General features: G+C 38.9%; 1 protein-coding gene across 2 annotated transcripts in view; it reads right to left on the reverse strand.

The window, feature by feature from the left end:
- Positions 1-26,173, reverse strand: part of CNTNAP5 (contactin associated protein family member 5) — a 1,071,087-nt gene that overhangs the window by 834,557 nt on the left and 210,357 nt on the right. For both annotated transcript variants that reach the window (XM_040228920.1, XM_040228919.1), the window contains exon 2: positions 12,084-12,188. In XM_040228920.1, coding sequence (XP_040084854.1) covers positions 12,084-12,188 — 105 coding nt within the window. The remainder of the gene's footprint in view (positions 1-12,083; positions 12,189-26,173) is intronic.

A 26,173-nucleotide genomic window follows, 5' to 3' on the forward strand; every position in this document is an offset into this window, starting at 1 on the left:
ACAGAAAAGTTAAATTGAAAGTTATTTAACACAGCAGATCTCGTGTTGTTGACATTGTCAATTAAAGCTTATCTTTCCTGAGCAGCATGTGTTTTGCACAGTTTAGTATGCTACATTAATCTTCGTTTCGTGAGGCCATTTTGCTTGAAAGACAGTGCCTGGTCTAAGTTTTGTGTCTCAGTTGAAAGAGTCATTTTCTGCTCTGTGATACTGAAAAGTAATTTCTCTGTTTCTGTGAAAATAGTATAGTTGATATCTACTTTATCAAGGATTAAGATAATATATGTCAACTCATTGGTTTTATGACCATGGGCACCAAATGGTTAAGAAGTGTCATTGTTACCACAAGAGTGTCATCTTGGGTTCAAAGAAAAGAAAAAAAAAAAAACCCTCTGGCTTCAGTTCAAATTTCCATCAGGAAATTATTTTTTTGATTGGTGATGTGCAAGATAGCCCAACAAAATAGCAAGATATACAGCTTACGAGAGAAAAGTGAGAGAAGAGACATCACCATGTATTTTCTCTTACTCCACATCATGTAATTAGTCTAAGGCCAGTCAAGATAACTCCAGCACTTTTGACTGTAGTTGGATTTAAAAGTGAACAGACAACTTGCTGGTGAGGCAGCAGAAGAGTGGTTGGGAGAGGTTGGGGCTGGGAAGAGTTTCACTGCCCCAAGCTGTGGTTCTCAGACCTCAGCACATCAGAATCACATAGAGAGCTTGAAAAAATAGAGATTTCTGGATCCTACTGCCAAAGTTTCTGACTCAGGTGGTATGGAATAAATATACATTTATTGTAGGTTTCATCTATAATAAATCTACATAAAAATACAGACAATCTACATTTTCTAATTTATTCCTTGGTGATGCTCATTATACTGCTATTCTGAGGAATGACAATTTGACGGCTTAAAACCAAGTCATGGTCCCTTTGTTTCCCAGAACAGTGATGTATCTGGTCAACAGAATTTGGACAGCTTATTAGCTCCAGACTAATGCTGATACTGAGGATAACATCATTTAACTGAATTCATCAGCCCTGGAGCCTGTCCTTCTTGAGAACTTACTTTTATTTAACTTATTTGCAGAGAAACGTTGGGCTAGAAGAAGAACAAGCTGGAATCAAGATTGCCGGGAGAAATATCAATAACCTCAGATATGCAGATGACACCACTCTTATGGCAGAAAGTGAAGAGGAGCTAAAAAGCCTCTTGATGAAAGTGAAAGGAGAGTGAAAAAGTTGGCTTAAAGCTCAACATTCAGAAAACGAAGATCATGGCATCTGGTCCCATCACTTCATGGGAAATAGATGGGGAAACAGTGGAAACAGTGTCAGACTTTATTTTGGGGGGCTCCAAAATCACTGCAGATAGTGACTGCAGCCATGAAATTAAAAGACGCTGACTCCTTGGAAGAAAAGTTATGACCAACCTAGATAGCATATTCAAAAGCAGAGACATTACTTTGTCAACTAAGGTCTGTCTAGTCAAGGCTATGGTTTTTCCTGTGGTCATGTATGGATGTGAGAGTTGGACTGTGAAGAAGGCTGAGCAGAGAAGAATTGATGCTTTTGAACTGTGATGTTGGAGAAGACTCTTGAGAGTTCCTTGGACTGCAAGGAGATCCAACCAGTCCATTCTGAAGGAGATCAACCCTGGGATTTCTTTGGAAGGAATGATGCTAAAGTTGAAATTCCAGTACTTTGGCCACCTCATGCGAAGAGTTGACTCATTGGAAAAGACTCTGATGTTGGGAGGGATTGGGGGCAGGAAGAGAAGGGGACGACAGAGGATGAGATGGCTGGATGGCATCACCGACTTGATGCACATGAGTTTGAGTGAACTCCGGGAGTTAGTGATGGATGGGGAGGCCTGGCATGCTGCAATTCATGGGGTCGCAAAGAGTCAAACTTGACTGAGCCACTGAACTGGACTGAACTGAACTGAGAGTAATAGATTTTATTTTTAATTCTTTTAAAAATGTGAAACAAAACACAGATATAGAAAAATATCACCCAGCAAATATTTAACTTAAATGATTTCAGGGTGAATATCTTTGTAATTACCACAATTTTCAAGAAATAGAAGTACAGACACTTCTCAACTTCCATGTGCCTAGTTCAAGTAATTTAGTATTTTTTAATCTAGTGAATTTTTCACACTAGTGAGTTTCCTGTTACTTACACTCTCAGTTACCCATAGAAATATATCCCAGGGATAATAACTAATTGCTCTGGATATATTTATGGAATAGATTTATTAGAAGCAAGTCCTTAGCAAAACAAATGTTAAAAATTATTTTATAAAATATGGATTTTTATAAAAAATGTATATTGATTAGAAAAATAAAACCCAGACATAATCAACTGACTACCCAAATGAATACTATAAGTCAGATGTGTGTAGTTTGAAGCATTTGGAATGGGCCCTAGGGAAGGGAGAACCATAGGATAAGGGGCATTTGAACTTGAATCTCAGAGAAGGCAATGGCACCCCACTCCAGTACTCTTGCCTGGAAAATCCCATGGACAGAGGAGCCTGGTAGGCTACAGTCCATGGGGTCGCTATGAGTCGGACACGACTGAGCGACTTCACTTTCACCTTTCACTTTCATGCCTTGGAGAAGGAAATGGCAACCCACTCCAGTGTTCTTGCCTGGAGAATCCCAGGGACGGGGGAGCCTGTGGGCTGCCGTCTATGGGGTTGCACAGAATTGGACATGACTGAAGTGACTTAGTAGCAGCAGCAGCAAACTTGAATCTTACAGAAAGATGAATTGAACATTCATATCAACTATTCTAATTCCTTAGTGTTAGTTATGTGTCACCATTTTCAGCCCATATAGTGGATTCAGTAATCCTTATCTCATTTTTATAAAATTTATTTATTTTTCTTAGCTCACCTTTTTAATACCATTTCCACAATGTCTTAGGTAAAATCCATCTTCTAGAGGATATGAGCAACTGAACTGCTTGTTAAACAAAGCTAGAGTATCCACCAAACAATACACTATTAAAATGCAACTTCTTTCCACTTGGGTGTGACATTCATTGTCAATACAGTAGTACACTTCCAATCACTAGATTGTCATGAGTTTTCCAGCTTTTAATTTCACTACTATATCTTTAAGTTACAATGTTTTAAGTTAAGAGCAGTAAACTGGTGAATTGCAGAGCTTGTCACTTTGCAAATTATTAGCTTAGCAACATCAGATTAGTGATTCACTGACTAGCATGTTAAAAGTTGCCTTGTAGAAATAATATCAAGTTGGAATTTCAAGAGAAGTGATCAGTTGCAGGAGGAAAATAAAGGGTGAATTGCATGGTTTATGTATTACCTTTGTTGTGGCAAATACTGATGTTTAGAGTCATAGATGGAGAAGACAACGGCAAATCACTTCAGTACTTTTTTTTTTTTTTTTTTTTAAATACTCTTGTTTGGAAAACCCCATGGACAGAAGAGCCTGGTAGGCTGCAAGTCCGTGGTGTGAGTTGGAAACGACTGAGTGACTTCACTTTCACTTTCATGCATTGGAGAAGGAAATGGCAGTGTTCTTGCCTGGAGAATCCCAGGGACAGGGGAGCCTGGTGGGCTGCTGTCTATGGGGTCGCCCTGAGTCGGACACAACTGAAGTGACTCAGCAGCAGGAGCAGAGTCATAGAAGCATCATATCATTAGTGAGCAAAGGTATTCATAAGATTTCTCCTTTCCCTCTTAACATAATTTAATTTTGCAATGATCTTGCCTGAACAGAGAGAGGGTCATTCACATTGTATTTGTCTACATTTGAGACAAGGTCCCAAGGCTCCTATTAAATAGCAGATTTCTATGCTGTATTCTCAATGATCCATAGCTGTCCTCCTAAGAGAAGAGGCCTAGGGCATTATTTAAATATGTAGGTCAGGTTAGTTTTGCCCACAGGCATATTAGACAGTATGATTTTTCAGAGCCATGGAGTCTATGTCTCTCTTTCTCCCTTGATGCCTGAATATCCAGTCTGTGTGGTTAAAATACTGGCAATCCTAGTTGAAATGCCAAAATTACCTGAAAGGATTGACTATTGTGTCAACAACACTTCTATTTAGATAAAGAGCTCAGATAAACATGAATAAAGACATTAGTGAACATGGGGTAGACAGATTCAGATGCAAGTCCTACTGACAATTAGCTGTACATCCTTAGGTCATGACTTGACCTCTCTGAATCTCTTTCCTAATCTTTAATAACAATGCCAACCATCTTAGAGTACTGACATGATGATTAAAAAAAAAAAGCTAATTTTTTTAGCATGATTCCCTATTTATAATGACTTAGCCAAACTTGATTAAGAATTTAAAGAGGGGCATTTTCAGGTATGGGCCAGCAAAATGCATCTCAAATTCAAACATGTGATTGCAGCAGTTTTTAAAGCACAGGTTCTGATCCAGAAGTTTTGGAGCAGACTCTCAAATTCTTTCTTTGCAACAAGCTCCCAGGTGCTGCCCATGTTAATATGCAGAGTACACATTTGGAGAAGAAAGTGTGCATATAAGGCAACAAAGGCAAGCATAGAACCGGATGTCTGCCATGCCTGGGGACATTCAGGACAGGGGAAGAAAAAAGAAAAGGTGCTGAAAAGAAGGAGAGAGCCCTTCAAAGGGAAAAAATAGAATGCAGTGACACATTGCTGTACACCACACTGTCTTTTTGAACAGATCAGACCATATTCACATCACGTCTGGCTGAATCAATCCAGTTGGTAGACTAGTACTATCTTTTGCAGGCGGGCATTGTAATGCTGCCAGTAAAATTGGGTCTCCAGGATTGTCACCTAGCTGTCTGGAACATGTCCCCAGACAGCTAGCATCATGCTAATTGTGAGGACCCTGATTCCTGAATTATTCCCAATTCACATCTCCTCAGGAGGGACCAGACACTGAAATGAAAATCAACATCCCAAAGACCTTCAGTGGTCCTTAGCTTTTTGCAACCCAAACACCGCCCAAGGGTGTTTGAAAGAACAAGGGTGTTCTTTGAAAGAAGAAATGTATATTGATTCTGTGCCAAAGGGAGGAAAGATTTTGAAGCCTCTCTATCCCTCCATGAGCCTAGGAACCTGAAAATGCTTTGACATCAAAAAAAAATCAAATTCTCCATGGCAACAAAATTGTCATGCCAGAAACACAATCTCAACTTACACAAGCAAGCATCTCAAAAATACACTGAGTGAGGAAGAAGAACTAAAATTTCAAGTAGCAATTGATGAATGTGATTATTTGCAAAATTTTATTGGTGGTAGGGAGGAGGTAAGGATGGGAAAGAAAAATACAAACCTCTCCTCCCATGGGCCAAAGACGTCTGTTCCTGTTTGTCTTCTAATCACATAGAGTGCTGTAAAAAATTCCCCTCTCTCTCAGGTGGGTTTAACTCACAGCCCCGCAGCTTCATGCTATATTACCAGCTCCCAAGTTTCCTGCTGACAGTAAGGGTTTCTCACAGCCTAGTCAACTTTAAGCCCAGATCAAAAGATTTCTTGCCACAAAACAAATCACATTGGACAAAATCAGATCCCTCCTAAGCCACAAGTATATAGATTGACCTGGCAGCCTCCATTAATGGTGATCTGACCCCCACTTTAATGCCTTCTGTCATTTCTTTCAAAAGTAATTCTCTTTTTTGCTTGTTCTTTCTTTGTGTGTGGGTGAAATGTGAGGAGTGTATGAAAGTGAGAGAGCAAACATTCCATTTGGCCAATTTCTTCCTTAGATGAGATACCAGCACGAAGACTACTAGAGTGGGTATTAACCATCTATTCTCCCTCCTGGTCCAATGAGTTGCCCAGACCTCAGCAGCCACAGCAGTATCTAAGGTCAAAGACTGTTTCCACGAGTGTGTTTTCTAATAGAAAGGTGAGTTTGTCACCAACAGAACTCAGAATTGCTTTATTCACAGTCTGAGGGTACCTGTCAGGACAACTTTCCTAAACTTTTCAACTTTTGAGTTGATCTCTGCTTCAGATGTGCCAGTTTTACCAGATATGCCTCCTTTCTTCCTGGTATAGGTCAGAGATATACATGCTTGAGTTCTGAGCACACTGGAGGTGAAGTGGTCCTTCACTGCCTACGTTCAGTGTACGCCAAAGATGTATATGATTCCCAGGGGATGTGGCAGATTTAAATGGTGTCTGAGGACTTGCAAGGGGCTTATCTTTGCGAAATAGTTCAGCAATGAGGACACAGGAGATAGCCACGGGGCACACTCATTTCAGTGCGGGAGTCTTAGCTCTATAAAAGTCAAAGATTTTACAATGTGAACTCATCTGCTGCAGAAAACTAGCAAGTTACTTGATAAATACATAGAAGGCTGAATGAGATAGAGTAGAAGGAATCTGTGAAATTGGGATAAGTGAGTCAATGAATGAGTGAATCAAGTATATTGAAAGAAAATCTAAATCTTGGAAATCAAAAAAGAGTTACAATTTGTCCTTTCAACATTATCCTGGGGCAATTTTTAACAAGTCTGCTCAAGGATTGCTTAATTCTCAAGGAGAATATACCTGTCATTTGTTTTTGCTATTCACTAACTTATTAGACCTTAGATATTATGAAAAGTGAAGTCGCTCAGTCTTGCCCAACTCTTTTGGGCCCTATGGACTGTAGCCCACCAGGCTCCCCCATCCATGGAATTTTCCAGGCAAGAGTACTGGAGTGGGTTGCCATTTCCTTCTCCAGGGGAGCTTCCTGACCCAGGGATTGAACCCAGGTCTCCCACATTGCAGGCAGACGCTTTACCATCTGAGCCACCAGGGAAGCCCTAAATACTATGAAGTTGCATGTTAACTCATAAATGTTTGTCCAATGGAGAAATATAACCCCATAATTTTTATTATCCTGAAAGAAATCAACTAGTTTTGTATCCATCTAGAGTTTTTATTCTAGTATTCTTTTTGTTCCTTGCTGTACCTATGAAATCAAGATAATAACAATAATATTATCTACATAGAGAGTAATTGTGAGAATTAAGTTGATATGCCTTAATGATTTAAAACTGTGATGGCTCATGGTGAGTGCTAAGTATATTGTTGTGATTTTTAGCTGTGTGCTGGTAGACAAAAGCTGCTCACAGAAGGGTTATGAACTAGGCACAGGATCCATCCATACACAGAGGGGCCAAACCTGATAATGACAGTACTAGTAGCTCAGTCATGTTCGATTCTTTGGGACTCTGGACTTTACCCCACCAGGCTTCTCTGTCCATGGAATTTTCTAGGCAAGAATGCTAGGGTGGGTTGCCATTTTCTACTCCAGAGGGTCTTCCTGACCCAGGGATTGAATTAGTGTTTCTTGTGCTAAATAATTGCTGCTGCTGCTGCTGCTAAGTCACTTCAGTCATGTCCGACTCTGTGTGACCCCATAGATGGCAACCCACCAGGCTCCCCCGTCCCTGAGATTCTCCAGGCAAGAACATTGGAGTGGGTTGCCATTTCCTTCTCCAATGCATGAAAGTGAAAAGTGAAAGGGAAGTCACTCAGTCGTGTCCGACTCTTCGCGACCCCATGGACTGCAGCCTACCAAGCCCCTCTGTCCATGGGATTTTCCAGGCAAGAGTACTGAAGTGGGGTGCCATCGCCTTCTCCAAAATAATTGCTAGTAGTAATCATTTAGCATCTGGCTGCAAATTTGCTGTTGAAAACACTATATGGAGAATTCAAATTGAAATCAAGATGTTCTTTGAAATTTCCTTATCTTGATAAATCCAACATTATCCTAGATTTCAAAACAGGTGGGACAGTTTGCTCTTTGGGGTATATTTGATGTCTTTTGTCTTCTAAAATAAAAAAATGTTTTAAAGGAAGACATGTAGAAAAAAGGGTTCATTAGACAGGGCTCTACTTCTAGGCCAGATGGCACAAAAATCTGTTTTTAGGAGGCAAATTATTACTTTATGGTAATATTTTTCAATGTAAGTTAGAAATTACAATTTTCTCAACTTTCTCAACTTTATTTTAGAAAGTAAATGATAAAATCTTAATAACATTACCATAATAACTTCTTTTTTATTATAATCATACTCTGATGCTTGTATTCTATGTATGTATTATACATATGTATGTATATGTACACATAATACTATATATACCCAGATATGCATACATGTATATGCATTGTATATTTATTCTATTGCATATGGATTGTGTATACATACACACATATATATATGTACACACTAGTTTTATATATGTATAAAACTAACCATGGATATATCTACCTTTCTCTCTATATATATGACTCTATGTATTATATCCAATCAAATGTGTTAAATCTCCTTATATATGCTACAATATACATATGTGTGTGTATAAAATGCACACAATACATCAATTATCATGCATATAAATATATAGGACTTTGCAGGTGGTACAGTCCTGATAAGAATATGTCTGCCAATGCAGAAGTCAAAAGAGACACTAGCTTGATTCCTGGGAGGAAGATCCCCTGGAATAGGAAATGGCAACCCACTACAGTATTCTTGCCTGGAAAATTCCATGGACAAAGGAACCTGGTGGGCTAGAGTCCATGGAGTCGCAAAGAATTGGACACGACTGAGCACATACATACAAACACATAGATATATAAATATGTATATGACAGAATAATAAAAGTAATATTATCACTAACCACAAATGTTAGCTATTCATTATATGATAATTTGTGCTATCCATGTATACTCTTTTTGAGTAGGGTTTGTGTCTATTTTTATCAGCTATGTGCAAGAGTTTTAGCACAGAACCTGGCACATAGTAGGTATTCAATAAATATTAATAAGAAGATATGTTATTCACAAATTCATTCAGTGTAGCAACCTTCAACTCTTGTTGCATTTTAGAATCACCTGGAAAGCTTGTATTTATTTTATTTATCAATATTTGTTCTTGGGTCCCATCCCAGACTATTCAGAATATCTGGGAGGTGGGACTCAGCATTTCTACTTATGAAGCTCTATTGGTTGTTCAGCTGGTAAAGAATCTACCTGCAATGCAGGAGACCCTGGTTTGATTCCTGGGTCAGGAAGATCCCTGGATAAGGGATAGGCTATCTACTTCAGTATTCTTGGGCTTCCCTGACTCAGATGGTAAAGAATATGCCTACAATGCAGGAGACCTGGGTTCGATCCCTGGGTTGGGAAGATCTCCTGGAGGAGGGCATGGCAACCCACTCCAGTATTCTTTCTTGCCTGGAGAATCCCCATGGACAGAGGAGCCTGGTGGGCTACAGTCCATGGGGTTGCGAAGAATTGGACATGATTGAGCAACTAAGCACATAAGTTATTCAGATGTCCAGCCTTGAGTGAGAACTAGTAAGTTACTATCTCCTTGGTCTGTGTTTAACTTCCGCTAAGGGTAACAGTTAGCATGGTGAATGAAGGGAAGCTGTCAGCCCTGGGATCTGTGCTGGATGGTGGGTTCTAGACCATTGTATCCCAACTATCTGACTGTATCTCCTACATGGTGTTCCTGATTCAGACTGTACCTGGGAGAAGAAGAAAAAGTCAATTCCCTGTCTACCTATGCTTGTGCTAGCCTTGGGCTCAGATACCCAGATTCCCCTGTAAGTAGGATAATGATAATATACTGAAGCAGAGACATGTATGTTCTCTCAATATTTGTTCATATGGGTGGGTGAGTTGAGGGAGCTGACCTATTACCAGACTCACAGCTTCCCCAGAAACTCCCTAGAAGCTACTGAGGCCATCATGTCCTTCTGCCACTGCACAATTGGGTGGGACTAAGATCAAATCTGGCTCAGGATGCCCTGTAGGAGAGCCTGTCTTAAAATCTGCCAGATATCCCCAGGTGGTCCAGTGGATAAGAATCCACCCTCCAGTGCAGGGGACTCGGGTTCTATCCCTGGTTTGGGAAGATTCCACATGCCTTGGAGCAACTAAAGCCATGTGGCACAACTACTGAGCCTGGATGTCCTAGAGTGCATGCTCTGCAACAACAGAAGCCACTACAATGAGAAGCCTGGGAACTGCAACTAGAGAAAGCCCACACACAGCAGTGAAGATTCAGTGCAGTCAAAGGTAAATAAATAAATAAAACTTGCCAACCTGTGTTTCTTACTGAAATGATAAGTGAACCTCCCAGTCCTAGTCTCTCACTACCCTGCAGTGAAAAGGAACTTCAGACTATGTGAGTCTGTTCTCTGTGTGCACATGAGGCTTTAAGGCAGGTATTACTGGTTCACTTTACAGATAAAAGAAATTGGGTTGAGAGCAGGTAAGTGACTTGCAGTTGCTCACAGAACCTGTAAGCAAATACCATCTTCAGCATTTGAACTCTGACAGATTAGTTCCCAAACTCCTTTTTTTTCTTTCTAATACACCCCTCTTTAACCTGTGTTAATAAATCAATTTGCTAGTGTTGTGGTTAGGAGCAAAACTGTGGATTCAGATGACTTAAATTGAAGTACATACATTTTCCCTTCTTAATCTCATGATTTTAATACCTTATGCAACTTCTCTGAGCCTCAGAAAACCTACCTGAAGGTAAAAGGTAATAATGCTTACCTTACAGTATCTTTGTGGAGACTAAATACTGTAATATAGGTGAAATGTTTTATAAAATCTTTGGCACAGAGACTTCGTGAAAAGGCATTGTTAGCACAAAATTGTTATCAATATTTTCTTCCTGAGTCTTTGACTGGGCTATTCTTTTACCTTTAGAATAACATTCTTAAACTCCTTTCTCAACAAAAAGAATTCACTAAGTTTTAAATTATTGATCCTATTATCCTCAGAATATTTGTGATGTGTAGTATGAAACAAATGATAAATATATAAATAAAAATGACAAATCAAACTCACAATGAGTGGAGATTCAAAACTAGAAATTAGGGACTTCCCTGGTGGTCTCTTTGCCAACTGGGCAGCCCCCAACAACACTAGTGGTCCAGTGGTTAAGAATTCACCTGTCAATTCAGGGGACACAGGTCCAATTCCTATTTGGGGAACTAAAATCCTACAGGCCACAGGAAAACTGAGCCCAAGCTCTGCAACTATTGAGCTCATATGTTCTAGAGGCTTTGTTCCTCTACTAGAGAAGCCAGCACACTGCAGTGAGAGAAAATTTGTGCGCTGCAATGAAGACCCAGCACAGCTGGAAAAATAAAATAAAAAAAGCTGGCCTCTTTAAAAACTCAGAAATTGATGTGCTAGCAAATTAAATCATTCTTTGCTTCATAAAAACAATATCAATATCATGACAATGAATTAGGACTTAACTCCCAAATATAAAGATGGATCAACATTGGAAAACTTACTAATGTGATTGACCTTGTATATAAATGGGAAAATATAGTCAAGGTCAATTAACATGAACTCTACTAGACCAGTGTACCTCTTAGAAAAAGACTTTAGTGAGTTCACTAGATGTGTAAATAAATAAATATCATGAGATATTTAAAACTTTTGGAAATTAAAAAATTCCACTACAGAACTATATATTATATATATATATAATATAATTTAACTATATCTCTCTATATATCCATCACCATACTTGTTAAAGGTATTTCATATAACATTAGTTAAAAGTATCTGCTCTTCCTTTGCTCATATATTGTAAGAATACAGTCAACTTTTAACCATAGCTGTCTCTGGAGGGTCACATTACATATTTTTGAATTTAAAAGCTTTCACTTAATACTATTTTTTATATTTAAAACTATAAACAGTTAGTTTATTGTAAAAATTAAAACTACTGAAGAAAAAATCTTGATTGATTTCATTCTTGTTATGATAAAATGCTATAATAATAATATATTTGATATTTATGTTGATGAATGAAATATAAAATAAAGCAAATTAAAATTTTTTTCACAAAAGCCTCTTATGATAAACAAAGAAAAATAAGGAGGATTTAGGGGAACACTAACCAGTATACTTTTAATATGCATTATGTGCTGGGAAGCATGGTTTTATTCCATTTTAATCTCTCTCTACACATTCTTCTCTTGAACACTGCACTTGGACATGATTCCAGCACATTGAGAGGTCTGTGTGCTTATTCAGCACTTGCCTTTAGAGTTTGCCACCTACTCACCAACTCTTCGGTTGAGCTGAGCTGGGCTTTGAGTACCAGTGAGGTCTGAGGAACTGGAAAAAGCCATTGGAGAGAGCAAGGATGCTAATGGGTCATCACAGTTGTCTAAAACAAAAGAGGAGAGAGAGAAAAGAATTCATTAGCAAGAAGTATTTCATTAAGAGAGGACTCAAGGAATTAACCACCACTACTTATTAGCTACCTGCTCTGAACAAGGCTGGTACTCATTGTTTCCATGTGGTAGTTCATCTCCTCACAAAAACCTTGAAAAGACTAAGGTTGAATCTCTTTCACAGTTGGGGAAACTCAAGTTCAGACATGTTTCGTAGTTTGTCCAAGGTCAGAAATCTAGAAAATAGTGTGGCCAAAATTTTTGCCCAGATTTGTCTAACTCAAAATCCAACTATCACTTCATTTCTTTAATCAGCCACTTGAGCAAAGTCTCAAGTTATGGCTAGTGAGCTTCTTTTATAAAGGGGAGACTATTTAAAATAGGGAACACTGTTTACTCTCACATCTTCAGTTTCTAAAGACTCTTGTAATAGTTTTATTCAGAGGGACGTAATAATTTAGATTGTCTCACTCCCGGTTGCATGAAAGTCTTTGGAAAATGAGTTACTAATTTTAATAATTCATATCTATTCTATGAAATAATAGAGAATAGCCCTCAATCTTGTACAATCTTGTCTGACAATTCCTTCAATAGCTACCCTTCCAGTCTTCCCTAAATGTGGTAGTCGTTCTAAGTCTTCTTTGATCCTGCTCAGATGGGGCCCATGGACAGAGATGTGGTCTTGACAATGTAGATATTCTCCTCTGATCGCCCTGACTATTCAGTCCCATGTACAGGACTGCTCTTCACCAGCATATTGGCCATCTAAAGAGTTAGTTTTTAGGGGCTTCCAAGATGGTGCTAGTGGTAAAGAATCTGCCTGCCAATGCAGGAGATGTGAGAGACAGGGTTTGACTCCTGGGTCAGAAAGATCCCCTGGAGGAGGAAATGGTAACCCACTCCAGTATTCTTGCCTGGAGGTTTTGCATGGACAGAGGAGCCTGGTGGGCTACAGTCCATGGCCTGCCAAAGAGTTGGACATGACTGAAGTGACTTAGCACACAAAGAGTTTGCAATCATTCATTTATTTGCATTCACCAACAGGTAAGATACTCTTTGTGGGATCTTAGCGAATAATCTGCCATATAATAGGCTTTCAATAAAGGTTTATGCAAAGAATGAAATAAGTGAGTAAGGGAAGGAATGAAGAAAGGAAGGAATCAATCAATCAATCCCCAGAACAGTACCAACACTCTTACCACTTTTTTGTGCAATTGATCTTAAAGAATACTGCAAAATGAGTCCATGAAATCTAGATATACCTCACTCAGAACAAGTTTGAAACATGTTATTCAGTTTGAAGGTCAACTTCATAGTATCAAAGGCTCTCGGGAAGAACTGAGATGACATTTTTTAAAGGAAAGTACATACGATTATGAGGTTGCTTGTTTACCCAGCAAATTCTTAGAGAGCAGTATTTCATCTAATTGCATGAAAATTAATGAGAAACATAAGGACTGAATTTTTATTTGTTCAATGTGTTAAAAAAAATCAACTGGCAAATTATATTTTAAGTTTTTCCCAAACAGAAACGTTTGAAAAATATTTTGAGGTATTTGACAAACACAAAATAGAGCCAGAATCTAACTGAAGAGTAATAACACTAAAATCTGAGCTAAGAGCACCTCTGCAGTTATGGTCATTCTGCAAACAGAAAGCAGAACTCAGGGGTCATCTTACTGCAGGCTAAGATGCAGGTGAGGGGGATGCATGCACCCCTCCAACACACTTGTCTGGAAACATGAATCTGCTACTGTATTTAATGTTAAGAAACAATTTGAACATAACGGAAATATTCCATTTGCTTATGCTGGTTTTATCATTAGGAAACCAATGAATGCCAAAGCTTGAGCCCAACTGAACCTGAGCCCCAGAGGAATATACCATACACATGCACACATGCACGCACGCACACACACACACACGCACATACATGAAACTCCACAAAGCATTTCTCTTTGCAGCTATGCTATGAACCTTACCTACAACAATAGTTACAGCTACCCTCTCATTTCAGATAACATCCCTCCACTCCATCTGGACATGACTGAGTGGCTAACACACACATAACCCTTCCAAATAACTCACAACCCTTCTAACACCCACTTCTGAAGCAAACTGAAAGGTGATAAAGTGAAAGGTGAAGTCGCTCAGTCGTGTCCGACTCTGCGACCCCATGGACTGTAGCCTACCAGGCTCTTCCATCCATGGGATTTTCCAGGTTAGAGTACTGGAGTGGGTTGCCATTTCCTTCTCCAGAGGTCCTTCACGACACAGGGATAGAGCCCAAGTCTCCTGCACTGTAGGCAGACGCTTTACCATCTGAGCCACCAGGGAAGTCTGAAGCAAACTGAAGAATTTTCCAAAGCCAAGAGTCATATTTATTAGGGCTTCCCTGGTGGTTCAGACAGTAAAGAATCTGCCTGCAATGCAGGAGACCTGGGTCAACCCCTGGGTTGGGAATGTCCCCTGGAAAAGAGAATGGCTACACACTCTAGTATTCTTGCCTAGAGAATACCATGGACGGGGAGCCTGGAGAGTCTAATCCACGAGACTCTGATGCTGAGGAGGATTGAGGGCATAAGGAAAAGGGGATGACAAAGTCTGAGATGGTTGGATAGTGTCATTGACTCAATGGACATGAGTTTGAGCAAACTTCGGAAAATAGTGAAGGACAGGGAAGCTTGGTGTGCTGCATTCCATGTGGTCACAAAGAGACATGACTTGGCAACTGAACAACTTTTTATTCTAGTATTTATGCATTCCTTAAACATATAACATGTCTAAAACACTGTTACCATTTTTTTCAATATTTTTGAATTGATGGATAGTGGATTTACAATGTTGTGTTAATTTCTGCTATACAGCAAAGTGATTCAGTTGTACATATGCATATATGTTATTTTTTATATTCTTTTTCATTATAGTTTATTATACAGTAGGATCTTGCTGTTAGTGCTAACATTTTTATTAGGTCTTTTATGGGTTTTTTTTTAATGTGTCACTGATGACATTTTTTAGTATTGTGCTTCCTAATCCCACTTTTTCCCTAAGTGAAGTGATCTAATCTAAACTGAAGTGATCTAATCATTTCACTGTAATTCAGCCCAATAAATATTTATAGGGTCCCACATTATGCTTGACCTTAAATAGGCATTGGAGATACATTTGAGTAAAACTGAATCTCAGACTTCAAGAAGCTCAGAGACCGCTTAGAAATATGAGGACTTAAACAAATTCAATAAATGGATGAGACAGTTGAGGAGAATTTCATCACTACACCCAAGTCAGTTTTATGGGTACCTAATGACTCAGATATCCAGGTGAGTGGTCTTTCTCATTTCCTCCACCCCTGTGCAGTGAGTGCCCTTTTCCACCAGGTCTTGGGAGAAGCATTCATCCCCACTGGCCTCCTGACACCAGCAACTATTTCTCCATGGCCCAGTTCCTTTTCTGAAATGTCCCTTCCTTGTATCTCCATTTGTGGGGGTCAGTGTTTCCACTTTGGAAATTGGTAAACCCACTGGAAACAATCGGTATTAATAGAAAGGTCCAGAGGAGATTCATCAGGACATCTTCTCTCTTGGACCCAGGACATTGTAGTGGCTTTTAGAGAATGAGACTAAGCTATTGCTCTCCTATCTCTGAAAGTGATAAGAATGGGAAAGTTTCCAATCAGAAAGGAAGAAAGACCTTCCCTCTCAGGCCAATAAGTACTTCCCTTTTTCTTCTTTATATAAAATGAACAGACTTGACAACTCACCTAAACTGAGAATAGACCAAGACTCAAATTGGTAATCAAATTACCCTTTGTCATTAGGAATTAAGAATTTGTTTATATAAGCATTCTCAATCCAGCAATGTGCATTATTTTTAGACCTGTCCTAAACAAGGGAAGGTTTTCCTCAGTGGCTCAGATGGTAAAGAGTCTGCCTGCAATGCACGAGACCCAGGTTCAATTCCTGGGTCAGGAAGATCCCCTGGAGAAGGGAATGGCTACCCACTCTAGTATTCTTGCTTGGAGAATTCCATTAACAGAGGAGACTGGTGATGGACTACAGTCCATGGGGTCTCAAAGAGTCAGACACAACTGAATGACTAGCGCACACACAAACACAAACAGGAAACACAATACAGCATAAATGAGGACCTCACAGTTAACACTTAAAATAACATGGGTTTGAATAGTATGAGTCCACTTATACCAGACTTTTTTTAGAGAGAGAAGTATACTTTTTTTTGAGTTTTAAAATTTAATATATATTTTCTAAAAAAATAATTATTTTTTATTGGAGTGTATCTGACTCACAATGTTGTTCTAATTTCAGGCTTACACCAAAGTGAGTCAGTTATACATACACATGTACCATTTTCCAAATTCTTTTCCCACTTAAATTATTAGAGGGTTTTTTTCCAATAAATATGAAATACAGTGCTAAAGTCCATGGTTGGTTGAAAACACAGATGCAGAATCTGATTTTCCCAAGGTGTTGGGAGTACTCAGCTCTCAGCCCATATTCTTCAAGAGTGAACTGTAATTAATTTTTTAAAAATTTTGCGTTTGGGACCACTTGGTATCGTGGACAGTGTCAGGATGACTAAGGCTGCAAGCTTCCCATTCTAGACTGGTTTATTCTCTTGTTTTGGTGACTCCAGAAAATATATTCCAATTCAATGAGCCCACAAAATCAACTCATCTCTGCCACATCTAGCCACAGAATCACTTTACAGATGGAATGAGAAGAGATGGAGAAAGTTCCCTTTAAAAGATAAAGCACAGAATGAGCCCAGGAAACAGTATATTAATTGTGCGTAATATCTGCTTCCAATCCAGAGCAACCATTTTCAACAATTTTATTCCTGAGAATCTCGTGTCTGTGTTAGAAAACCTACACAAGAATTGATGTCACCAAAAGCTCTTTGCACTAAAGGTTTGTGGTCAACCTGATGAGAAGAAGGAAAGGAAGTGGAAGGGAGAGAAGGGTTGAAAACAGCATTGCACCAGGCAGTGTCTCCCTTCTGCGGATTGGCAGCCTTCCTGAGACGGGGCCGATCACAGTAAACACATGGCAGGGAAGGAAAGACACAAAGCACCATCTGTTTCACCATCCCTTCAGGCTTTAAATAAGCAGACCCATGTTGTTGAATTTTAGGCACCACTCATGTCTCAGCCTTCTGACAGTGTGTTTGCACGCTAAATCCATCAGTCAGTACTTCCGAAAGTGTGGTGGATGTTTATCTGTATTTACAGGAAGAGAGAGGAAAGGGTGAAGAAATTTGAGGAGGGAGAGAGATGTTTGAAACGTAGGAAAAACATAAGGCGGGACTAAAAGTCAGGTTTCCTGTGGAACACGGAAACTGAGAGACACCATGACTAGTTTTCTAGAAATGAACCGTGCTTCACAGATCCATTGGCATAGTAGAATATTTTCAAAATATTCCCTGAAAAAGACCATTCAAAGATGTGCTGCAAAAATCAAGGGAAATTAAAACCCTGGTGAAAACGCAAACTTCTATTCACATTTTTGGAGCCTCTCTGCGGTAAAAAACCTGCTGGTCAATGCATGAGACATGGGTTCAACCTCTGGGTCAGAAAGATTCCCTGGAGAAGGAAATGACAACCCACTCCAGGATTCTTGCCTGGGAAAACTCATGGACAGAGGAGCCTGAAGGGTTTCAGTCCATGGAGTCACAAAAGAGTTGGACACAGTTTAAAGACAGAATACCAACAATTCACATTTCTATTCTCCAGTTTTCTTCAACAGATAACTTTATGGTTGTCTTGTTTTCTTTTACACTATAAAGGCCACCTTGAAATGCATCTCAAGCCTAGGCAGATAAAAATCCATAAGTATAAATGTGACCATTCGTATTATAACATCCAGCTCTTCCCATCAATGGATGTTGGATGCTCCTAGTCCTATTTGCAAATGATGTAGCCCTACATTCACAAACTGAGATGATGTTTAAACCGGAAGGAACCTCTGAAAATAAGGAATTCAAGTCCTTAAATTACAAATGAAGACCTCAGGGTGTAGAAGATGACAGTCCTGCTTAGGACTGGTCAGTTGGACTGGCCTGGGCAGAAATTCAGGTTTGCTCAACCCCAGATGGTGACCACTAGGTCAGAATTATGCTGCCTGTGCATAAGTCTAGTAACAATTAGTTATATCATTCTTCCTAGCATTTGTTTTAACAAATGATTTATTTTATGCTAAAGGAAGGGTATAGTTTCATTTCCTGGATAACAGAAAATCTTTGAAAAATAGTGTATAATTTTCATAAGAATTTGCATTTCTTCTCATTTATGCTTCCTTCTTTACTTCTTTGACACTCCACCAAAAGAGGGGAGGAAAACCCACAAAGGGAGAATAAGTGAAAGAAATGTATCTGTTTCCTTATTAATATTTGTAGGCATATTCATGGGAAGTATCTTCTTTGATATTTTTAATTGGAATAAGTGGGGATAGTTTTTCTCTCAATATACAGTATGTGTAAATATTAAAGGTCTTCTTTGACATTAATTAAAAGGTAAAGGCACAAAAGAGAATTCTGAATAAATATGATATTTACACAGCTTCTGAGAAATTATCATTGACTCTTTAAGAAGGTTCTACTTAAATAACGTTTTTGTTTGCCAATGTATATTTTAATTCATTATTATTAAAATACCAATAGAGTTACAGATGGTAACTGAAGTTAAATTGTGAGCATCGCCTTGATTACCAGAGTAAATTGTCTGTATATGGGGATTTGGAGCTTAAGGGATTCACTGTATTTATAGGTGAGATAAAATTCCTCTCAGCATTACGCACTTAATGGCCCACTTTGTTTAAAAGACATAAAGCAGGCGTTTTGTGCAGTGTCTACAATGAGGCTTAGAAGTGTCAATTCATGCTTTTAGCTTCATTTGTTTTCTTACCTTGTTACCTATAATTTCACTTAGCAAACAACACAAATAAATACTATAATATTACTCTTGACTCTGACCCTATCCCCATTTTCCATGGTGAAATCCTAAAAGATAAATTACTCTAAAATGCACAGAACAAGAAACATGGCTCTCTGAAATGAATCATGAAAGGAAGGTCAAACCTTCTCTGTCCTGACATCTATCTCCACCATAAGGCAGTGCCTCTTGCCATTTGATTATCTGCTGGATACACATGGTTGTGCTCTTTGCCATGGGAGGACAGAATTAAGTCAAGGACATAGACCCTAAGTTCAAGAAACCAAGCATGTACTTTGGGTTTAAAGACAATCCATTAGTTTGTATAAAGCTCCTAATCTGTATGATCAGTTACATTCAGGAGACCTTTTGCTTGGGATCCAGGAATCCTGGGTCCTCTTTTCCCTTCACTGTGAATTGCTCTCATTTTTACCTTTGTGTGTTTCAGATTCCTCCACTGCAAACGGCAGAGGTAACGGTTCATTTGTTCAATCAACAGACTTTAACTGGGCACATTCTAGGTGTCAGAGTTTCTGTCAGGCTTTCAAGATAGCAAAAGTAATTTTAACCAGTTCCTCTACCATAGTAGAGACGGACACACTCCTCACTGCTTCACAGTGGTGATTGGTAATGGATAGGGGTGTAGACAGGGCATCACAAAGGGGTCTGGTCCTGTCCAGGGATTAACAAGATGGCTCTGGAATTTTTTCTTGGCTTTAAAAATCATTCTATTTAAGATTTTAGGAAAGAGGTTTAGAGGTACTGATCTTCACTTATAAGTTGCTTGCTAGGAATTTATCATAATCAAACCCACTAAGACAATAACAGTCCTTTGACCACCTGATGCAAAGAGCCAACTCATTAGAAAAAGCCCTGATGCTGGGAAAAACTGAAGGCAGGAAAAGGGGAAAAGAGAGGATGAGATGACTCGATGGCCTCACTGCCTCAAAGGACATGGGTTTTGAGCAAACTCCGGGAGATGGTGAAGGACAGGGAAGCCTGGCATGCTGCAGTCCATGGGGTCACAAAGAGTCAGACACGACTGAGCGACTGAACAACAGCAAGACAAGAACAAGGAAGCATCAGTTCAGTTCAGTTCAGCCGCTCAGTCGTGTCCAACTCTTTGCGACCCCATGAATCGCAGCACGCCAGGCCTCCCTGTCCATCACCAACTCCCAGAGTTCACTCAGACTCGCGTCCAAGGAAGCATAGGTAGCCATAATTCTGTCCAGCCTCTGGGGCAGCCCCCCTTTCTAGGTGGCCAACAGTCACTGTGGTACAGCCAGCGGTAGACATCATTCATTCTGGATGGGTCAGCAACCTACAAGTTTCTCTGTTCTTTTCACACTCCATTCAGTGTCCAAATTGAACATGACTGAAGTCTGTGTGACTGTGTATACATTGTCTGTCTGAACATTTGATTCCCATTGCTAAAATGATGGCAGAAATGCATCAAAGACTGTCAAGGGCCAGTCTCTTAGTTGATTGTCTTGTGTGAGTTGAGCTCTTTCCTCCTTGGTTTTTTAAAGAACACCTGTACACGAACATCTCATAATTAGCCCAAACACAATGGCTCCAAAATATACTTGCCCAGCAATAAGTTCATCTCTAGCATTTTTCTAGCAGAAATAGAGTCCAATTGTAGAGAACAAACTTACGGTTACCAAACAGGAAAGACAGAATGCGATAAATTGAGAAATTGGGACTGACATAAATATACTACTATATTTAAAATGGGCTTCCCTGTGGCTCAACTAGTAAAGAATCCACCTGCAAAGCCGGAGACCTGTGTTTGATCCCTGGGTTGGGAAGATCCCCTGGAGAAGGGAAAGGCTACCCACTCAGTATTCTGGCCTGAACAATTCCATGGACTGTATGCATCTTGATGATAGTGAAAGAGGAGAGTGAAAGAGCTGGCTTAAAATCAAACATTCAAAAAACTAAGATCATGGCATCTGGTCCCATCACTTCACAGCAAATAGATGAGGAAATGATGGAAACAGTGACAGACTTTATTTTCAGGGGCTCCAAAATCACTGGAGATGGTGACTACAGCCATGAAATTTAAAGACACTTGCTCTTTGGAAGAAAAACTATGACCAACCTAGACAGCATATTAAAAAGCAGAGACATTACTTTGTCAACAAAGGTCTGTCTAGTCAAGGCTATGGTTTTTCCAGTAGTCATGTATGGATGAGAGAGTTCAACTATAAAGAAAGCTGAGTGCCGAAGAAGTAACACTTTTGAACTGTGGTCTTGGAGAAGACTCTTGAGAGTCTCTTGGACTGCAAGGAGAGTCAACCAGTCCATCCTAAAGGAGATCAGTCCTGGGTGTCCATTGGAAGGACTGATGTTGAAGCTGAAACTCCAATACTTTGGCCACCTGATGTGAAGAGCTAACTCATTTGAAAAGACCCTGATGCTGGGAAAAATTGAAGGCAGGAGGAGAAGGGGATGACAGAGGATGAGACGGTTGGATGGCATCACTGACTCGATGGAGATTAGTTTGAGTAAACTCTGGGAGTTGGTGATGGACAGGGAAGGCTGGTGTGCTGCAGTCCATGGGATAGCAGAGATTCGGACATGACTGAGCGACTGAACTGAACTGAACTGATGTATAAAATATATAAAATAGACAACTAATGAGAACTTACTATATATCATAGGGAACTCTATTTGATGGTCTTTGGTGACCTAAATAGAGGGAAATCTAAAAAAGAGGATATATGTATACACATGGCTAATTTACTTTGCTGTACAATAGAAACTAACACAACATTGTAAAGCAACTACACCCCAATTAAAGTCAGTAAAAAACACAGATCAAATAGAAAAATATATACATACTTACCTAAATATTTTTCCTCTCTGATTACTTCCTTTTCCCTACTGCCACTGATTTTTTTTTTTTTTTAATTCTCAGGTTAGGAATAGCATGTTCACACTTGGTTGCTTTTTTATTATTATTATTACTTTTCTATTCTTAAAGTTATCAGTGACTTGATCTAATTAAAAATGTTTCTTAACCTCCTTAGATAGAAGCTATATGATATACTACTCATATGTAAACTATAAAGTGTCATTTTGAGCAAGGATTTTTTTTTTTTTAACTGTAGTACTTAACATCAGGGACTATGTAAATTTCCAATAAATCTTTGTTTAGAGAAAAGGTGAAAGTTATAAGTCCTATTTTTTGTTGTCATTGCTTATAAGATCTCTCAGATATATATTCACTTTACTTTTTTCTCCCTTTCCCACTACTTGATCCTAACCCATGCTTTTAAATATCATGCTATGATTTTATAAGTCTGTTGAATTTATACTGGGCTCTACTCTCATTGGTGGCTCAGATGGTAAAGCATCTGCCTATAATGTGGGAGACCAAGGTTCAATCCCTGGGTTGGGAAGATCTCTTGGAGAAGAAAATAGCAACCCCCTGTATTCTTGCCTGGAAAATTCCATGGATGGAGGAGCCTTGTAGGCTACAGTCCATGGGTCGCAAAGAGTCAGACATGACTGAGCTACTTCACTTCATTCATTTCACTTCTACTCTCATTGAACCATTCTTTCTAATATACTGTTTTCAACATATTTTCTTCACCAAGATGTATTAGGCAGGCCAGCCTTCAATTTTTCAGAAGTAGCATCATGAAATGAAAGAACAAAGAGGGAATCATTAACACAAAACAGGTCCAAACTGAGCCTAAGGTAGGTGTCACTGATGCAATTGGCGGCGGGGGGCCGGGGGGTAGGAGGAGGGAGAGTTCTCACAAATGATCAAAGGGTCAGAGAGTAACATCCAAGGAGCAGGGGTCAGGCATATGGAGATTGTTTTTGGGATAAGCTTTGGTCAGGGGACCATATCCTCCAAAAGAATCACTTAAGATTGTCAAATTCAAATATGCTAAACGTATTAAATCTTTAGGTTATGAATTGTCCTTCTTAGTTGAATTATCTAGAAGGCGTAAAATCTTTGTTGGGTAGAAAAGGTAAAATTCATAATGAAAAGGCTTAGATATTTCTGAAATATGAGAAGCTGAGATTGGTGGCTAGATTACTTGAGAGAGTTTTAAAAGAGACTGATAAAATAAAAGGAAGTCTTTGAGGAAATAAAATTTTATCTATTTAGAAACTTCTTAAATTCAACTTTGTTTCTATATACTCCTGTACTGCTCTTCCCATAGCCACCCATCGATATTCCATGCAATAAACAGACAAAAAGACACACACAACACACACACCATTATAAAGTAGTACCAACTCAGTTTCAGAGTTTTGGGGGGTTTTAAACAAAGCTAAATACATGAACCAATGGGATGTATATAATAATAAGATTGGCGGAAAGGGAAAAAATAAGATTAAAAGTTTTAAAAATTACAAGAAAATATATTCTTACTTAGCACATTGTTCAAATGATTATGCATAGGATTTTAAAATGAAGGAAAGGCAACAAGTTGAGAATTTCATAAAGATAGTGCTTCCATCAATTCAGTGCTAATCAGAGTTGAAAATCTTTCCTTGGCTGAGTCTTTCTCAGTGGATATATGTTCGTTTTTGAATATGATAGAGCTAAACTTCTAATAGCTAATCAGGATCCTGCATTGAGTGGTTCAAAATTACACTGAAAATCCTGGTTATTCAAGAAACCACAATCTTCGCATGCAGCTTGATCAACCTATACACATTCCTCCTCGTCTCTAATGGGTCTAGGCATAGTGTCCCTAAGGGAAACACTACAAACTCTGTGTGTCACCAATCTATTCATTAGAATTTAGGAAAAATGCCTGATTGAAAAGATAGGCTTGAGTTGGGGAATGGCCAGCTGCCTGATATCACAACCACATGAGGGTCAAAGCTAACCATTTATGAGTGGGTGGGATAAACATGCACCGATAATATGAGCAAATATTGATTCTTACTGGTCTTTGTAGTTGAGAAAATAATGCCAGCTCAGGGACAGCAACAGTGGTACTTCAAGATCATAACCAACCTCTGTGTGTGTGTGTGTGTGTGTGTGTGTGTTCTGGACTAGTTGGAGACTGCAGTATATTTGGGAATAGGCAGACATTGGATTCCAGCCCAGTCTGAATTCAGCTTCTAACTCTGCAGCTTGCTAATTATATGCCCTTTGGGAACTTATTTAATCTCAGTCTTCTGTATGTATAATGGGGATCATAACTATATCCAGGCTTGTTACGAGAACAAAAAGAGACAATTCATGTTAAATATTTAACCCATGGCACATAACTGGATACACATTAGTTCCCTCTGTTTTATATCCTTTATTCTTCCTTAGATTCAAGCTCATCATCTCCAGTCATTGCTTAATAAAAGATCTTTCTTATACCCTCTATTATATGTTTTTGACTTTGTCCATCCAGCTGGTTTTAACACTGTGTTTTATCAGCTTTTCAGGGTAGCTAGTATGATTCTGTACCAGGAGCTATCCTGTTTATGCATTACTAGACTCCAAGATCAAACACAGTGCACTTTCTAAGTTTTATGCAGTTTTTAATTGGATGCATTTAATAGTTCTTAAGCACAATGTGCCAGGCATTATGCTATCTGGTCCATAAACTGATGAGTCTATGGTGAACAGGAAGCACACCTCTTACATAACATTATGAGGGATGAGGCTATAAAAAATACTTGCATTTCCTTCTAGTACTTATATTTTATTTATTAAAAAACTTGTGACACGTTAAGCAGGGCCCTCCATATTTTTGTGTTTGGATTTTAAGCTTAAAAAGCTGAGAAGCACTGCTTTGGGTGAGACAGTCACATCAATTTGCATTTTAGGAATTTGGTGTACACATGTGCATATCTGGGGTGAGAATAGGGTAGGAGAATGAGGGTAAAACCCTGCTGACATGAAGACCCAATCAAACCCTATAATAAAGAAGAAAGTAAAAAGGCCTGAAGTGAAAAACTGGAATTTGAGATAAGAAGGTGTGACAATTTGGTTACCTAGGAATCATCAATGCCTGTTGATTTCAAAGGCAGGTAAAAGCGAAGGATCATGTCAAGATTTCTGGTTTTAATGAATCTGTCACTATTGTTATCCTAGAGACTTGGGAAGTTGAGAAATCAATTTCTAAAATTTACACATTTAAATCAAACGAAAGACTGATGATGAATGAATCATAGATCAAAATGATTTCCAAATGATACATAGACTTCTCACCTTTCTTTTAGATAAATATAATGAGTAGTATCAGGGGAGTACTATATATATATCTCAGATGGCAAGTCATAAGATGTTATAAAGAGATACATTTTTAAAATATTCTTTTCCACTGTGTTTATCACAGGATATTAAAAATAGTTCCCTGAGTTATACAGCCGGACCTTGTTTTTTTATCCACTCCCTATATAATAGTTTGCATCTGCTAATCTCAAATTCCCAATCCACCCCATTCGCACCCCACTCCCTCTTGACAGCTGCAGATCTGTGCTCTAGGTCTGCAAATATATTTCTGTTTCATGAATAAGTCATTTATGTCATATTTTAAATTCCACATATAAGAGATGTCATATAATATTTGTGTTTCTCTATCTAGTTAATTTCTCTTAGTATAATCTCTGGATTCATCCATGTTGCTGCTTTGTATGGCTGAAAAATACTCTATTGTTTATATGTAGCACATCATCTCTATTCATTTGTCCCTTTAGGTTGCTTCCATGTCTAGGCTATTGTAAATAGTGTTTCTGTGAACATTTCTGCTTTATGGACTATGCCAAAGCCTTTGACTGTGTGGATCACAATAAACTGTGGAAAATTCTTCAAGAGATGGGAACACCAGACCACCCAACCTGCTTCTTGAGAAATCTGTATGGAAGTCAAGAAGCAAAGTTAGAACTGGACATGGACAACAGACTGGTTGCAAATATGAAAAGGAGTAAGTCAAGGCTGTATATTGTCACCCTGCTTATTTAACTTATATGCAGAGTACATCCTGAGAAACGCTAGGCTGGATGAAGCACAAGCTGGAGTCAAGACTGCTGTGAGAAATATCAATATCCTCAGAT

This window comes from Oryx dammah, unplaced genomic scaffold (genome assembly GCF_014754425.2).
Source record: "Oryx dammah isolate SB20612 unplaced genomic scaffold, SCBI_Odam_1.1 HiC_scaffold_27, whole genome shotgun sequence".
NCBI classification, from domain to species: domain Eukaryota; kingdom Metazoa; phylum Chordata; class Mammalia; order Artiodactyla; family Bovidae; genus Oryx; species Oryx dammah.